General features: G+C 44.9%; 1 protein-coding gene across 1 annotated transcript; it reads left to right on the top strand.

Moving 5' to 3' along the window:
- Positions 1 to 5,163: 5,163 nt before the first annotated feature.
- On the top strand, positions 5,164 to 9,895 carry LOC138104383 (angiomotin-like). The gene is made up of 3 exons (XM_069003608.1): positions 5,164 to 6,261; positions 8,721 to 8,768; positions 8,855 to 9,895. Exons 1-2 carry the CDS (start codon positions 5,176 to 5,178, stop codon positions 8,727 to 8,729), a joined length of 1,095 nt encoding a protein of 364 aa, XP_068859709.1. The 5' UTR covers positions 5,164 to 5,175; the 3' UTR covers positions 8,730 to 8,768; positions 8,855 to 9,895.
- The last annotated feature ends 8,411 nt before the right edge of the window (positions 9,896 to 18,306 follow it).

Genomic DNA, 18,306 nt, shown 5'->3' with positions numbered 1-18,306 from the left:
CGCGGCGGGCGCTGCCCCGGGCACGGCGGGGCGGCCGGCGGTCCTGCCTGGGCTCTCGCTGCCTCTGGCTCCAGCCCCCGCCACGGCGGCGCGGAGCCGCTCTCGGGGCGTCCTCCGCGCCCGGGCTCAGTCCCCGGCAGCGCGGCCCGACGGCGGCACCGCGGGGCTCATGGCGGCGTGCGGCGCTGGGGCTGCTCCGGGGCTGCCGCCGGCGCGGTCACTTTGCTGGGAGGGAGAGGGAGGGAAAAAAAAAAAAAAGTTACGAGAGAAAAGGGGAGGGAAAACGGCAGCAGCGGAGCTTTTATCTGGGCTCGCCGCAGGCTGCCAGAGTCACTCCCCCCTCGGCCGCCACGCGCAGGGGAGTCGCGGGCCGCCCCACACACACACACCCCGTCGGGTCCAGCGGTGGCGAGGCCCGTCTGCTTCCTCGCACGGGGCGGCGAGAGCCGCTCCCGGTGTCGCCTGCACCTCGGTGCCGCCGCGGGACGCCCCTGTCGGGGGCGCGGGGGTGGCAGCCCCGCCGGGCTGCGCGGTCCCGGGCGCTGCCGCACTGGGACGGTGCAGTTGCGTTTTGGGCAGGGATCGAGTAGCGGCTGTTTTCCGGAACTATCGTTCCCGAGGTGCAGCCAAGCCTCGGTCTGGCCCTTCTGAGCCCTGCGCCGCGTCCCACTCCTGCCCCGGCTGCTGCTTATGGGACCCCCGTCTGCCCCGGCTGTGTCGGGCAGAGATGATGTCTTCAGGAAAAACTTCCAGCAATAAACAGGATGCTCACCGTGTGCAGCACACGGGACAGGGTCTTCAACGGAGCTCGACCTGTACCTGTGTTCTGGCCCATGTCTCTCTTTCTATCCTCTGCCAAAACACCTACTTTGAGGGCACATGGACGTGAGCCCCACAGGCAGCATGAGTCACCAAGACCTGTAACTCTTCTGCTGAGTACCTCACAGCCACAGAAAAAGAAAGGAGTGGGACCAGTGGAGCTAAGCCTGCTGAGGACAAGTAACTAAACATGTCTGATCTTCCACTGAGATTTTCTCTGTTCCCACTCCAAGCATAGGCAAAGAAACATTTACAAGAGAAACAGAACAAACTTACGCAAAATTATAAAGAAATGCAGAAACAGCACACAGAGAGGGACAATATCATGCAGCCCCATGAAGGCAGCCAGCTCCCTCACCTGGAGTGAAGGAAGAAGCCCCTCAGCTGCAGAATCTGGCTCCTGCTTCTTCTCCTAGATGGGAATATTAAGAGTTCTCCCATCACAGGGGGAGTTCAGCAGCAATGCTTGTCAGGTTCTTTCTGGATCCCCAACACCATCATTTACTTAGTGTTTAAACTTTATTAAGTAACCTTTAGCTTCATGGGTGGGTTCGGTTCTGTTGCTATTGTGTCAGTGAACGCTACAGCCATTACATTTTTCAAGTTGGAAAACAAAACACAAAATCAAATCCTGTTTTTCTTCCTGACCTATACTTTTATTTATGGAGTAAGTGGAAGATGCCCAAGGACAACTCCTGTGCAAGCGGCGAACTTCCGCAGTCTCAGATGAACTCACAGTTAGACTACTGATTTCATGGGGCCTAAGCATCCTTCTTTTGACTTGAAAACCCACCAGCTCCACAAACCCTCCAGTCTCCCCAAAACTCTCACAGGCAGATCTTAGAAAATTTCCCTAGAAAAAGCCTGGTTATTTTGAAAAAAGAAAAGTGCTTTAGCATGACACAAGGGTTATTTTCTCCTCATGCTGCATTTTTGCCTCAAGCCCTAGTGCAGAGTTGTGTTGCTCTCTCTGGGGTCTTGAAACCAATGCAGGTAAATGCTCTATGGCAGCACTTTCTGGTTTCATCAATAGAGTAGACAGTTCTCTATGGCTTTGTTCAAGGTTCATAAAGAGCAAGAGCACACAAGTCAATCCACTTTCAAAGGGAGGTGTTCTGATTTTAGGTAATGTTTCCAAATGAGATTTTTTTTTTTTTTTTTGGTCTGCAAAGTAGCTTTCCCCTCTTATTTTAATAAACTGTCCTATTGCCTAATTCCAAGTTCCTCCACAGCTAAGGTTGCAGCTGTTTCTGTTTAAAGCTTCATTTCATTTTGCCTCTTCATTAATGCCTTCAGTAAGGTCTCATGCTTGAGACTAAAAAGAAAGTCTGAAGCATAAAACAACAATCTGCATTTGTTTCTGCAGTTCTGTGCCCATTCTAACAATTTGGTTGAGAGACACATCTGCAATACAACTACACATACGTGTGGCTCCAAGTATTCTCTTTTTTTGTCTTCTACAAACATGTCATGGGAACATGAAGGGACAGGAAGACATGAGGAAAAATGCAGAGAGGGAAATTCAGAGCTGTAAGGAACTCATCACATGAGGAGTAGAGAGGACAATCACATTTGCTTCCAAAATTCACCAGAAACAGTTCCCGCCACTCTCTGTGAGGTGCCCTGCCCGCTTTGAAGAGCTGATACTCTTGGGCACAGCTGGTTGCCAGCGGGCAAACCTCCAAGTTTCTGATTCAGATCCTTATACACTGCCCACACAGCCTGTGAAAGGAGACTGAAACGATCAGACAAGTGCATAGTTAGGAGCATGCATCTGCTTATGAGGAGCTACTCTAAATGAAGTGGAGGCAAAGCATTCTTATTTCCACCTGCTTCAGCCCAGGTATTACTTGCTGCCCAGCTGGTTTACTTCATGAAAGCCCTCATGAAAAATTATAATTGTCATAAGACAGAGACCTGGAGGATCACAGCTGCAATTCAAAGAGTAAATGCAGCATATGTATAGATATGCTCCATCTAGACAACTTCACTAATGGTGTTAGCTGCTGTCTGCATCTTTCAGGGGAAACAGCAATAAAAGCACTTATTGATTATTTTTGAAGTTTGTGTTCATCATCACTATGAACTGCATTATTGTTAGACCTGACAGCACCACCCTGAAATAGGCTTGAGCTCTAGTGGGCATGGACAAAAACACAGTCCTAATTCCCAAACTTTACTGATGTCTTCCAGCCACAAGATACTGGCTGGGCAGCCATATCTGCAGAGGATTAGTGAGATAATACTAGTTGATCTGATGTTGGTCATCATCCCTTCTCTTCTGAAGCAAAGCACTGGAACAGACTGCCCAAGGAAGTGGTGGAGCTGCTATCCCTGGAGGTATTTAAAAAACTTGTAGAAGTGGCCAAAATGATTCCATGATTCTACTTATGCCTTCATTGCCTTGACCTTCACCAACAAAGTGTCCCAGCCCTTTGTGCCTCAAGGTGAAAAAACCTGTAAATAGGGGAAATGGACCAAGTTGTGGATCTTTGCTTGAGGAATCCCAGGCCATGCAAGTCTCAGGAGCCAGTGGGGATGAATCCAAGGGTGCTCAAAGATCTGGATGATGTCACTGGAAGGCCACTTTTTAAGTTTGAAAGGCCATCAAGATTTGGAGAGGTACCTAATGGCTTGGAAAAGGCTAAATGTTGCACCTATCTTCAAAAAGAGCAAGGACTACCCAAGCTGCTACAGGCTGGTGGCTTCACTTCAGGAAAATCACAAAAGCGAGTTCTCTTAGAAGCCATTTCTGGGCACATAGAGGAGAAAAATGTGACTGGAAAGACCCAGCATGGATTTACCAAGGGTAATCATCAGTACTGAAACAGGTTGTGGAATCCCTATCATTGGTGGTTTCCAAGACCTGACTGAGAAAGGCACTAAGCAACCTTGTCTTAGTTTAGTTTCTGCCCTTCTGTGACCAGGAAGTTGCACTATAGACCTCTCGAGGTTCCTTCCAATTTGAATCCCTCTCTGGTTCTAAACATATATTAATTTTGAATCAAAGTCAAGAAAACCTTAACCTTCAGAAAATTTTCAGAGACTTTGCATAAATGCCTATAATCTGACTTAATAACAAGCCCATTGAATGGGTTAGTTTTAGAGAAATGATGGTCTTACTGTTATTTTAACAATGTCTGGTTTTATAATGCCCCATTAAACTGAAATTGGAAGGAGATACTGCCAGCTGTTTTGGTTGAATTTTTAAAAAATAATTGTTTATCCAAATGAGTGTGTATTCATCTCAAGAATTTTAAAAAAGTCTGTTTTGTTCAGACTTCTGAACAAATCCCTGAAAACAAGGGTGATTTGGAAAATAGTAACTTTTTGTTACTCTGATTATTTCTTTAGAATTTATTAAGCATTAAAAAATTCCCAAAGCCCCACTTTCAGCTTACTCTTTTCTTACAGAAGAATTCCTTACTTTGTCATTCCTGGGATTTGATATTTTTGGACAAAAATACTTTTATCTAAAATATATCTCTTCCAGTCTTTCTGTGAAAATGAAAGAGCTGTTATTTTTTTACAGAAGTTTTGTCTGTATTGCAGTGGAACTGTTCTATAGACATTTCAGCACAGCACTCAAGGCTGGTCCTCCAGAAGAGAGAGTGCTACAGAAGTGTTTGTGGAAGCAGATGTGGAGTGGGTGCATAAGTCCACACAAGGAGCCAGCACCCAGATTTGGCTCCAGTGGGGTTCAACCTTCACCCAGCAGGTGATCAGTGCTTAGCTAGGACAGCTGAAGCTGTGTGACAGCACACACACACACACAAAAAAAAAAAAAATTAAAAAGAAAAAAGAAAAGAAAAAAAAAGAAAAAAAGCCATTTTCTATAAAGGGAAAAAGAGGCTTATTTATACTGGAAGGGAGAAGTGATCTAATGCCATTACTCCTCAAAACGTTTGCTCTACTGAAGCAATAACAACGACAACGGGGACTGCTACTGTATGTCTACTACATATCCTTACAGCAGTTACATATACAGGGTGCATATGTATTATATAGCATATAGAATGTATAACTAAATATGGTGTACGTATTTATATGTGTGTGTCTACACGTATATACATATGTACGTTTAGATATACATATATATATATATAGCATGCATATGTATACACTAGTACTGGGGGTTATTTTTCCAAAGAGGGAGAGAGAGAGTATTATGCTTTCTGCGCGCCAATCCAAGCATTTCAGTGTCGCACAGACGAATCCATGGAACGTCCCGGGGATCGCTGAACCTGGGCGGGCGGGACCGGGGCCGGGCAGGGCAGGGCGGGGATTCGGGCCCCGGGCCCCGCCCCCTCGCGGCCCCGCCCCCCGCCGCGCGCGCCGCCCGGAGCCGCCGTGTCGATGCCACGTGGGAGGCGGCGGAGCCGCCGCCGCCGCCGGGCCGGAGCCGCGGCCCCGCTGACGCTGGGGACGGCGCTCGCCGGGCGCCGCGAGGAGGGGAGGTCGCGGAGCCCCCGGGACCGCACCGGCATCGCCGAGACCCGATGGGTGCTCGGCGCGGTGGCGCCCGGCTCGCGGCTCGGCCTCCCGGGCCTAGAAGCGCTGGCGGCGGCAGCGGGGCCTAGAGGCGGCTCCCCGCCCTGGGCGGCGCCCTCGCTGCTGCAGGTGCCGGCGGCGGCCCAGCCGGCCCCGCGGCGGGACGGCAGCGACCTGCCCGCCGGCGCGCCCGCCGCCCTGGCCGTGCTGCGCCTTCAGCCCGGCGCCGAGGGCTCGGCGCGGGCGGCTGCGGCCGCGGCCGGGGCCGCGCCGCGCCTGCGGACCGTCTACGTGAACCCGCGCTGGCTGGAGCGCCAGGCCGCGCTGGGGGCGGCGGCGGCGGCGGCCGCCAGCCCCTGCGCCGAGGCGCCGGGGGCGGCGGCGGCAGCGGCGAGCGGCGCGGCCGGGGCCCCGGCTCCGGCTCCGGCGGCGGCGGGGCAGGGCGAGGCCGAGGCGGCGGCCACCCCCTACGTGGGGCTGCGGCGGCCGCTGGGCTACAAGCTGGCCAAGGCCACCAAGGAGCGGATCTGGCGGGGGGAGTTCATTGACCTCTTTTCCTTGCTCCACACAGAGCTGGCCCCCGAGCACGGCCCGCGCCCGGGGGACACGCTGGACCAGTGGGTCTCGGCCTTCCTGGTGTACGCCAGCGTGCTGTGCGAGAAGCACCCGGCGCGCTGCGGAGCCATGTTCAAGTACCTGGACACCATCCGCAAGCTGCACGCCACCTACGGGGGCACCTCCTGGATGAACTACGATGAGGACTTCCGGCGGCGGGCGGCCAAGAACCCCTCACTGCCCTGGGGCGACGTCGACTTGGACCTGTGGATGAAGTGGATGGCGCCCCTCAAGTCGCTTGTCCCCAGGCGCCCGCGTGCTGAGAGCGAGACCCAGGCCTCGCCGGCCCAGCCGCCACCGCCGGGCCAGAGCCCCAAGCAGGAGGAGAAAAGCCAGGTGTGATGGGCCGATGGCCGCATGTTTCTCTGCTCCGCTGGCTGGGCATGGTGCTCCCTCGGACGGGAAGAGGAGAAAGGGGCAGTTGGGGTGCCCTTGCCTTGGTCGGCAGCTCTCGTCTCATGGCACTGACCCTTTGCTTGTGCTGACCATAGGGACATGGTATCGTGGGTGCCCAGCTGGCCACTGTGAGAGGTGTACGCGTGGATGGATGCTCTGAGCAAATGTTTGAGCATTTATTTCTCCAGCCACCAGAAAATAGAAACCCCACTAATTCTCTCTTCTGGTATATTTTTGTATTTTCCTGAAGACATTAGAAGAAAGATGTTCTGTGGTTTTGTTTATTTCCTCTGAGTTGTCTTTAAAAAAATCAACTTTCTCAGCAGTACAGTTATTTGTATGTAAGACAAAGAGTACAGACTTTCCTGTTACTATGGGAGCATGTGGGCAGTTGCAGGCAGTGTGGGATGGCGAAAAATAGATATGAATAAAGATAAACTTCAATGGCCACAGTGTGCAAATTCACCATGATTTGAAAATGAAACCTGGTTTGGGGCTCAGTAGATTTAATCCACAAATTAGAGCCTGTTTTGTGGGAAAAGATGATGAGTGTGATTAGGAGAAGTAGGGAGGATTTCGTGTACTTGTTTTGCTTTCCGTATAGGCATCACTATATGAATTGGTATCACCTGTGGTGGATGCAGGCAGGTCTACCCTCTCTCCTGCCTGAGGCGTGACACTGAGCTCCACAGCTACAAAGGGCTGCCTGCCTATGTTAGGGGTTGTGCTGCTTCTCTTACACTGGTGATTGCAGTCTTCCAAATCCCCAGCACAGAAAATGCTGAATGTTGAGTTTCATGCCAGCTGAATGGTGACAGATTCTGTTATATTGGCTGTGTTTGTTTCTAACCAATTTTTTTTTTACAACTGTAGAAAGAACCTTTGCCTTCCAGAAGAATTTTTACTAATTTTTCGGATGCTGTGCTTCCCTGGGGTTGCCAGCACAGAGTGGCTAAGTTGTTTGGCTCATGTTAGCCTGGTCCTTTTTCAAGGCATCTGAATATGTTTGGTGTGTCACACCAAGTCTTGCCTTTGGTACCTATCAAAAGTAACTTCCCTAGGCCAACCTGTGACAAAGAAAGGGAGCAAACACCACACAGTAATATAGATTAACCCAGGCCTGTTGGCCTTGTGCTTTCCGTGGTCTATGCTCTGTGTTCTGCAACTTTTTCTGATGTGTCTGTTTACACTTCTCCATTCTCAAGATGAATAGCTTGGTTCTTGTTTTCCTGCAGATCTTATGTGAGCAGCAATGGCATATAGCTTTCATCTGATCTGAGACTGTACTTTCAGCTTGTCATGTTAACCACTCTTGTAACTTCTTCCACAGCAGCTGGTCTGTCAGTGCAGAGCTTTGCTCTGTTGTGTGCTGAGGCACCAGAGGTCTCGATCCAGTTTGATTTCATTGAAATTTCAGTGGTTTTTATCAGTGTCATTGATGTATTTTTTTTCCCAGAAAGTGTGTAAAAAAAAAAATAAACATCTTTATTTTAACAAAGTTACAATACCAGAAGTTTAATGTTTGTGAATTGAGTGGTACTTTAGCAGCACAATGAAAAAGTAAAACCCGTGCAATTAATCACTGTGGTTTCGGCCACCTTTCTGTTATTAGAGCAGTTTTTAATGGGTAGCATATAGTCTCTTATAACTGTTTAAAAATGTCCTTAAGTGATAGTTTGGGCAGCTGTCAAATGTTGATGAGGCCTAGGATAAAGCATGAGTGTATCATTGGCAAGGTTGTAGCAAGGAAATGTTTTCTTGGAGGTGACCTGTGCATTTCCCCCATATCTCCCCAGCTCCTTGCAAGCTCTATTTATGTTGTGTAAAACTACTTCAGCAAAGTAAGATGTGACATCACACTCGGGCAAAAGAACTGGAGAATTAAAATGGGAGAGAATAGCCTTTTATGGTCTTAAGCCATAAGAACCTAAGCTTTTGGACAGAACCTAAGCTTTTCCACATTCATGGTGCCAAGAGGAAGAGGAGGTGTTTTACAAAAACCTTTTTTCCCAGATTGTTGGTTTGAACTGATTTTTGTTTTCATAATTTCAAGGCAATAGCATTAGGCCGCCTGACTGGATTTCATTTCCCATTTTAGGCCAAGACTCCTTGAATTTCAGTATCTAGTTTAGTGCCTCTATCTCTGATACTGTGTTTCCACAGATGGTTAAACAGTAAAAATGAAGTCAAGGTATACAAAGTGTTGTGTCTGAAGATAGCTGTCCTTTCTAAGGCACTGGTGAGAAGCTGTAACTTTGCTTTACATGGAAAGAACGAAGTGAGAAATTCTAGTTTTAGTTTGAGTGCAATAATTTGTGTGTGTGTAGGATAGCTGAGATTCATTCCTGCAAATTTATGTCTGTATGTATAACTTCAGACAATTCTCTTTTTTTCCCCAGACTCCATGAAAACAGAAGACCAGTTGGGATGAGAGTCAGACTAAGTGGGTGAGTTTATTTATAAAACTGAATAACTTTGGATCTTAAATATTTGCAGATTTGTTAAATACAGAATTTCTTATTGGTGCCAACAGCCTGACTCCGTTGGTGTTTAAGTGGAGCTCTGGTATTCTAGTGCATTCTTTTACCTCTGCTTCTGTTGCGTTGCAAGCTGTGCTAGAGAAGACGTAGGAAATTCATTTTACCCAATCAGCAATTGTAACAATGGACTACAAACCTGCAGAGCAAGCCGGTTTGCTGGAAAACAGGAATTCCTGCAGCGCAGCACTTGTCACAGACTATCCAAAGAGGGCAAAGATTCAGGAAGGTGAATAAATTGAACATTGGTTGAATGAGGTCAGGAACACTCTCCCGGAGGAGAACCCTGCCCTAAAATACTACTTTGAAAGTAAAAGCCAATTTAATGCGCAGATTAAACCTTCTCATTTGACCAAACTTGTGTGCAATCCTGGATCTTTGCAGATCACAACCGGACACTTCAAAACCCTGTGTATTATATTTGTTAAAAAAAAAAATAAATCATAACTTGTCTTGTTACAGCTGTTACTTTTGCCATTTCATTGAGAGTATCTGCAACATAAATGTGTATTTCATTCAAAAAAGGATCATACACTCGGTATAATAACTCAGGTTGTCAACAGAATTATTCTGTGAGGCTCAGTTCCTCTCTCAATTGTTCTGCATTAACCATTGCTGTCATTGCCAGGGAGCCCAATTGTGCATTACAAAATTCTTCATCAATTACAATAATTGACCTAAGTTATGATTCTGTTTTTATCCTAGTAGAATACTTAAAATCCTGACCATCAGACTAGACCTTTGTAGTCTGGTGTTCATGAAAATCTTTTTCACTAATTCACAGTTTTCATTCTGCATCTCAGTATTTTGTTTTCTCCTTTTTCCTTACATACTAGGGGGTATGGTCAGGGTAATACTATGATCCAGTAATGCACATGATGGAAAGGGTTTGCCTTTAGTTGTTTCAGGAAAAAGCTGCCATTATCTTCTCTCCCTTTCTTGATAGTTCCAATAATATGCATAACATAAAGTGTTTGTAAATTGATATCAAACTGTTTGTGACTTCACCTAAATAAATTTTTATATTTAAATGTTAATCTTATCGGGTTTTTTCCTCCCTTGTTCTTGTATTGCTACTTCCTTTTTGTAATCACTTTTTTTCATCACTTGACCTTTTACACAACTTCTGGTTTTCAGTTATTAAAGCACAACTGAATTTTAACTAGCAAGTGAAAATAAATCAGCCTTTGGAATTTCTTTCCAATATTTTGCATAAAGACTTCATAATGTAGCTGTAGTTGTTGGGGCTTATTCATCTGCCAGTTGCTGAGACAGTGATAGCAAGTATCAGGCCTTGAAAATGAAATAGCTTCTGTACTAAAATATCAGTATCTTAATGGCCTCCAAACTGAAACTGATCTAGTAAATGCTGAGATTCCTGCATTTGATACAGTAGAATATAGAGCACTTTTACAGATGTTACAAAGGTACTTTTTGTTTTCAAGAAGGGTCTTAAGCTCAGTCATCAGATCACTCGTGCTATTTTTCCCTTGCCCTCTTGTTTTAAGAAATCAGAACTTGGTTACTCGCTGGTCTGTGCTGTGTTTGTTCCCATCATTGCTATATGAACTACATGGCTGCTGCATTGCTGCAGGTATCTCCTGAGCAAGTGCTGTAATAGTGGCAGGATTTAGGGAGAGTTGTGGGAAGAGGTGGATGTGGAGTGAGGAAGGGTGAGCAGATACTGGTCTCAGCTGTCTCCCTGATGAATTGTACAAGTGTGGGTCTTAACCTACTGACTCAGAGCAGCAAAGCAGCAACAGTTTTGGTTTTTGTGTCCTCTTCGGGAGCAGCATAGCCAGCTGGAGTCTGAAACACTTCCTAATGTTCTTTGCTGAGACCTTCTGCCAAGAATGTTTTGGGTTTGTTTGTTACTCTCTCCAGCTTTCTTACAGTCTGTTGCCCTTCCTGGCGCCCTGTCACCTCCCAGTCTCCTGGTTGCTACTGGTGCTGGGTTGGACCACCCTGTCTTCCATGTCTGCTGTAGACAATTGCCAGAGCTCTACCTTGCTCTCCAGTGTCAGTGGCTGCTTTAAAGTTGCTGCCTGCTTTCATAATGAAATGTATGTTTCATGTTATTGGCAGTGATGTTTTTGCAATGTGTGGGACCTCCTCCCCTCTTTGCTGTTTTTATTCCTCACTCTCTTTGAGCCACCCTGTAGTTTCACTGTGGTACTTGTGCATCCTTGCTTTGGGGTTTATTGTTGCGTGTGTGCTTTGCCACTCATTGCTGTGCTGTAAGCTTCTGCAGGAAAGTTCCTTCTACACTAGTTTCTCATTGAAAGTGTCGGACTTTCAAGGGGTTTCTTCAAATTTCAGCAGTTAAGTTACTGAAAGGTATGCTTCTATCCTTGACACTGGGAATAACCCTTTAACTAAGTGCTGTGTGAGGATAGAGCACACGCTTGGAGAGAGGCTTGGGATTCAACCATGATTCTGTTACTCTGAGTAATTGTGATCTGCAGTGGAAACCAGTGATACACAGGAGTTATTTTTCTATAAATACTGTTTCTCTAAGTCCTATTTCATAGCATGGGGGAATGTCTTTGGTGTTGCTGCAATTTCTTATGCTTTGCTCAAAAAATTTTGAGCATTTTTACAAAAGTGCTGCAGAGCTTTTCACTAAGACTGATGGAATTTCCAGTTGGGGATATTTGTGAAATGTGTGTAAATTGATTTGTTTAGGAGGACCAGCAGCTTATGAAAAGACAGTTTTCTCTCAGTTAAGTAGAATTAAGGGGCATACTTTTGAGGAGTAATTTCAAGTAAGTTTCTTTTTAGGGATTTCTAGCAGGATAGCTTTTTTTTCCACAGATGTGCTTTTTCATGTGCTGGATTAATATGCATTGTTTTTGCAAAGAACAAATTAAAACTAGTGCAGTGTGATTCTGACAGCATAAAATGAGTTGTAACGTACGGATCAGACTAAAATACTTAAGTCTTTGAGCACGCTGGTGTGCTTGGGGAGTTCAGAGTTGAGCTGTAGCAGAAGCAGAGTCAAATAAATGGGATTTCTAACTTCCACCTGTGTGCAGCAGTTCAGTTTGAGGTATTTGAAGCATCTGAAAAGACAAGGCTGTTACTACTCTTCTGGCCTTATTAGTATAATGCTATGTCTTTAAAGATAAGGTGACAGCAGAATGTTTTGCATGTGGGGTAGCCTGTTGCATCTGCAGGTGAACAAAACTACTTCCAATCTCTAATGAGATCTTCTCAGTTGCTAAGTTCGACTTCCAATTTAAGCTTCAAACATTGCTTTCCCATCTTCCACTGTCTCCAATCATCTTACCAACTTGGTTGTCTTCTTTATAAAAACCTGGTGAGCACAGCAAACGTTCTGAGGGCAGTGTCTGATCAGCCTGTCTGTATGTACAGAGCCTTTCACCCCATGTGGGTAGTTCTACTAAGTTGGGTAGTCTAGCATGAAGGAGGTCAGAGCGTGTCTTCAAGTGTGGCTGGACGGAGAGCACACTGGAGGCTCCCCAGCTGCCTGCAAGGCTTGTGTGTTTTTGAGAAGGCAGTGGCATTGACAGCATGTTTTTCTGTCCACTCCTCTGGTAAAATCAAACCCAAAAGCCCCAGAGACTGTTGTAACCATTGAGGGGAAGGGATGTGACTCAGTTCTAACAGCCTTAGTGTTGGTGGAAATGTTGCTTAGTGAGTTACCAAACTGCTTTTTAGGTCATATGCTTAACAGGCACTGCAACAATTGATAGTGTCTGTGGAAGTGCTTTTGGTAGCTCTTCCTACAAAGAGATTGTCTCTGAAAACCTGGCTGGAGAAATTATAAAGATCTTATTTTCCCATCTTGTTTTGGTAGCCAGGTTTGGTTTTTACCCTATCATGAAGTTTAGCATGCCTCAGCCCAACCCAATAAAGAACAGAAATTTTTATCCATAAAATCTTCTGGGTCCAGCATTTATTTTTTTTCTTCACCTGGGAATTCTCATCAAAACCACTTGGCATTGTTGCAGTTTAGCAGTTTCTGGGCAATCAGTTAAAGAGCAGCAGAGATTTAAATACATATATATATACATATAAATACAGGAACATGTTTATGATATCTTACTATTTGTAAACTTGAAATAATTCAGTAAGTACTTCCACTTTTTTTGGTGGTTGTTGCTCTTTATTTACTTTAAAGAATACTTTCTTTTTTGCAATGTCTCAGTGCAGTGTTGCTGTGTCAGTATTTCCGAGGCAGCAGGGGAATGTTTACATTAAAAAACCAAAGTGTTTTCTTTAAATTGTTTAATTGCAAACATTTGTATCCATAAAATCCTTTCCACAAAACTTAGGTAGCTCTTTTGCTTCTTTTCTTTTCTTTTCTTTTTTTTTTTTTAATTCTACTTAAAACCCAACCCAGATCACTTTCAGTTTCCAGTTTTTTTTTATTTTCTGAACTGTATAATATGAGCATTTTATCTGAACCTACATAAGCAGGTGTAGAAGATGCCACTTGCCACTTCAAATGGCAGTTCTAATGATCCAAAGTCAGGAGTGGTTGTTTAAAACCAGCTACATTGCTTACACTGGCTGCAGATATTATAAGCACCGTCTGCATTGCTGATACTCAGAGTGTCCATGAATGCCCTCTGTTACCCCCAAATATGAGGTTACATGAAGGTAGTGGGCAGTAAAGTGTGCTGATGTTGGTTGGTGAGGCTGCTTAGGTGATAACCTACGAGACAATATGGTGGCAGAAGACCTGGATTGTGTGTCCCCTGTGGATGTTCCTGGCATAAACAGGGACAAGGCATGTCCTTGAAATGTGTAACATGGGCCAAGAGTTAAAGCCTCCTCTGCCTAAACTGGGGGCTGCTGGTTCCCCACTGGTTCACGGCATCAGAACTCTTGGGCTTGGAGATACACAGTACCTTTTGCTTGTCTTGGCTCTCCTGCCCACAGCCCTTGAATGAGCAGTTTCTGCAGAGCATGGAAACAAAGAAACTCTTCTTTTTTTGTGTTACTTTTTGTTTTTCCTGTTCTGCAGCTTCAGTCTTGACACCTTGTTCTCTGAAGCTCCTGCGAGAAGTGGTGGAACTGAGAAACAGGTGAAGATGGCTGAGATGTTTATGTAGAGTGTAAGAGAAGTGCAATGCTACTCAGCTTTCCTAAGTCTGGGAATTGTTTGTTATAGCCTGGTTAATATCTCCAAGTGGTGGAGGACCAGAAAAGGTAAACCTACTTATTGCTGTAGCTTGTGTTGCCCAGGAGTGTATCACAGCATGCCCTGTATTTTGAATGGCATGGGCATGGGAAGATTTGGCTGTGGCAGGAGGTGAAAATTACTTGACAGACGTGTCCTGGTAAGATGGCTTACTCTGTTGCTTAACCTGGCAAGCCACAAGAAAGTAAAATATGTCTTAATTCTCTTTCAAAATGCAAAGTGAGTTTCTTGAGATGGTGTTGTTGCCTTGAGCACATGTGCCTTTTTGGTGTAGAGTGTTTTAAAACTAGTGATGCAAGTAATGGGTCTGGTCAAGCAAGAACCTGAAAGCTTTGAAACGTTAGCTCTAGATAGCTTCATATGTGAGTTTGCTCTGCTCAATGCTAGCGGCAATTAAATTAACTGATGTATTCATGTTTTAATGCCTGTGAAGTTGAACCACAGGTTTACACTGGCATTATTGATCATTATTATTTTATGCACAACAATCACAGGACCTAATCTTCGATCTGTCATCTTCTCTCCTCCCCCTCCTCCTTCCCCCTTCCACCCTGTCCCAATCTGTGGGAGAGATGCCACTGTGAAAATGAGAGCAATGTCACGCATCATGGTGAAGGCTGGACTTACTTAGGGAGCTTCAGAGAGTGCCATTTACCTGATGTTCTCCTCTCTGTTGCTGCACCCCTTAAAAACAGGCAGGACTAGAGGCAAAGAGTCAGCAGCACCCAGGTAGGTCAGTGAGGAGGAGCGAGCCCTTTCACGTAGGAAAGGATGGGAGAGTTGTCCATATTTAATGACTTTCACCTATGGTCCATTTTAAGGATTTGGAAAAGTAGGAAATGCATCCACCCCACACACTAGTACTTATACAGAGCTCCAGAAAAGGGATGAAGTTTGGGGCTGGCTTTAGATTCCCTGCTTTCCCTCCTTGCATGTTTGCCGTGCTTGCTGTAGAGGCTTTGGCAGGAGGAAGGGGTCAATTCAGCACCCCTGCTGCCTGTGACACCTGGGCTTGTGGAGTTCCAAGTGGTGCTGGAACAGTTGGTGCCGCTGGGAGAGGTGGGTGAATGGTGGCTGAGGGCTGGTGGGAACAGTACAGAAAATCAACATCGTGCTGTGCCAGGGCTGCACAATGACTGCCTGAGCTCATCTTGCTCCAGGAGGTGATGGTGGAAGCAGAAATTTAGTTGATGTCTAGACAAGATAAGTTTGGCAAATTTGTATGTAAGTATTAGAAATTGTAACTACAGACCCACAGGAGGCTGGAGAAAACATAGTCAACAGTAAAATAGGGGAAATACTCTATTTGGAGGCCTCTTTCAAGCAGTGAGGAAATAGCAAAGTCTGTAAGACTTTGTCATGTGTTATGCTAAGGACTGTCAATACTGAGTCATAAATTACAGAGATGCATTGTACAGATCAAGTTGTAGAGGGTGGCATTTGAACATTTATTCCCTGTGTTATTTCCTATTGCAGCTTCTACTCCAGTCTTTGTCCTGGAAAAACTCTTTTCCCTTTTTTTTTTTTTTTTTTTTTGACTAGGAGTTCCCAGGGCAGTCAGTGGCAATGCCCTGAGTAGAAGCTCTTTAGAGCTGTCCCAGATACACTCATGGTTTACCTTCCACATGTCTCCTTTGCTTTTATGTATGCTGGATTTTACCTCCTGTTGTTCTGTGTAGTTCAACAGTTTGACAGGGCCCTTGCAATTTCTCAGTGTTTCCTTTAAAGATGATGATTCAGCCCACAAATTTCCAAATATCCCAGTGTTCCTTCTAATGTCTTCTGAATGAAGGTGCTTCCAACATCTCTAAATACTTCTGCTAGGCAGTGGGTAAGAGAAGCTCAGCTTCTGTGTCTTCGAGTTTATTTTGTTCCTGTCATGTCTCTTGTCCTCTGAGACACTGTGCTGTTCTTTACAGTGCAAGCTTTTACTTCTCATGTTTCTAAAACAAAGCTTAGCCATCTGACCTAGGATGCAGCATTATGGCAAAAAATATCATTCAACCCATATTGTTCAAAGTGAAGCTGCTCCTACTGCAACTATATAAAAATTACTCCAGTTTTTCTCAATAGATGAGCCTCTTTTTTCAGCATCACACTCATGTATATTAATTTCCAATTTTCCAGTTGACTGTTTTCGTTCTTAAAGATGTTATTTTAACAGGTTGTAGCATCAGAAAAGTTGTTTGTTTCTTCCAGGAAACAGCAATTCCTATATAACAGAAAAGGTCCTGAAAACCCATCTCAATTATTCTAAGATGTTTTGTTCCTTTTTACTCCATGAAAGGAAAATTGATTGATCTAGGAATTTGCACAGAAATTTCTCTCACTTTACTGCAAAGCCCTAGAAGTACATGATAATCTTTTCATGCACTTTTTACTGCATAAAGTTGTGTGTGCTAACAAAATATGATTCTTGGCTTTTACATTAATGAAGATGGCCTGCAATACAAGCGGGATGTTTCAAAACCTTTTAAAATCAGAAATTTAAAATAATTTCTTTTTTTTTTTACTTAGAGGATAACCAAATTATGTGAACCAATTTCTGAGATTATATTTGTAGCACTATCTTTAGTTTCTATTTTGGTGGTCTGGCTTGGAGCCAGACTTTTTTTGTTAACTTGGAGTTTTTCCTGACACAATGTAAAAATGGCTCTGTTTTATTATTCCGAACATTTTGCAAAAGCTACTTTCAGAGTAGACTTTTCTAAGTTAACCAACACTTGTGCAGTTATTTTCTACTTCTTAGAAAACCACAGCTGAAAAGAGCAGTTAAAAACTTGACTGCTGCTTTAAACTTGGAATTTAATCTGTATTTAACACAAGTAAGCTCTCATTTCAAGATTGTTTGATGCAGCCATTTCCTCTGTCAATGTTAATCATACTTTTGGGTGTGAGCAGCCTGTAGGATCTCGCACTTAGGGATTTAGAAATCATGGGCTCTCACACAAGTGATTCCAGATGGGTGGATTTTTCCTTTGGACACTCCTGGGTCTTCCCAAGACATAACTTGTACAAGCCAGTCCACACTTGCAACATGATGCCTCTCGAGAGGCATTTGGTGTAGCTCGGCTTTATTGTGCTTGGTAAAGCTGCACTGAATTTCTCTCATCCAGACTTGCAAAGAGATAAATACTAGGCCTTACCAATACCAATATAAAAAGAAACACATGAAAAATCCCTGGAGGTGACTCGCTGCATACTCCCTCACTTTCACTGTCACTACGGGAGCAGGGAGGTGCTCTGTGCAGAGATAGCTGAGCTGATCCTGGCGTCAGGTACCACAGAGCTGTGGCAGCATCCTGGGGATTTGGGTCCTGGCAAGTCCGAGTCCCCACAAGCATCCCCAGCAAGACAGGAACACAAAGGAGGGGAACTGCTGCTCATCTGTGCCTTTTGGGCAGGGCAGATGTCCACCTCTGTAGCATGAGGTATAGAGCTAGGATTTACTCACAAAGCAGTCTAAGTATAGGAGAGCACTGGATCCAAGTGACACCAGTCCCAACCAGGGCAATGACTAAACCTGCATGTGACTGAGCTGTGAGCTACTGTACAGGACACCAAACCATTGTGCCTGCCTACCTTTATTCCCCCTCCCCCCAAAATATAAAGCAAAGTTTATATAAATGTAAAACACTCATGTAAATACCAACTGGATTTCATACTCAAGTTTTAAATAAATGTTCATGGTCTAAGCATTAATAAACAAATAAATAAATAAATGGCTGTATGTGTCTGTTTTATTCAAAGCCACATTTGCAATTCAGAAATGTTTGCTGGAGCCATCAGACTTTTCCCAGCTCTAAAGCAGAGAGAGAATCTACTGTTGGGAAAGCAGCTGCCTCAGGTGATGCACTACTCATGGGTGTGTTGCGTCTATTAACTGAAACAGCAGTCCCTGTCTGAAATTTGGGGTGGTGTGGGGCTCAGCTGCCATCTCACAAGAGCATCACAAGGCTTGTCATGTAAAATCAAGGCACCTCTAGTTGGACCAACTTGGGCAAGCAGCAGCATGAGGACAGAAAATCTGATCAAAACCAGTTGTAAAACAGTGTCTTTTGGTTGCTCTCTTAGTGTTCATCATTCCTGTATCCTAGGAAAGTTCCCACCATCAAAAAAAAAGTTTGTCTTGTTTTAAAAGAGGATGAAACTTCACATGCACAGGGTTGGTATCCACAAAGTTTCAATGTAAACTTATTTCCTGGGCAATAATAGTTCTCACTATCCTGAGGTATTGATAGTCTTTTCAATTTCATTCTCCCAGCAGACTACAGAGCA

This window comes from Aphelocoma coerulescens, chromosome 1 (genome assembly GCF_041296385.1).
Source record: "Aphelocoma coerulescens isolate FSJ_1873_10779 chromosome 1, UR_Acoe_1.0, whole genome shotgun sequence".
Taxonomy (NCBI): Eukaryota; Metazoa; Chordata; class Aves; order Passeriformes; family Corvidae; genus Aphelocoma; species Aphelocoma coerulescens.
Note: the sequence above shows the minus strand (reverse complement) of the source record. Positions and strands in the feature narration are given on the sequence as shown.

Excerpts from the sequence above, each read along its gene's own strand:
- LOC138104383 (XM_069003608.1), top strand. The coding sequence starts at position 5,176 with ATGCCACGTGGGAGGCGGCGGAGCCGCCGCCGCCGCCGGGCCGGAGCC.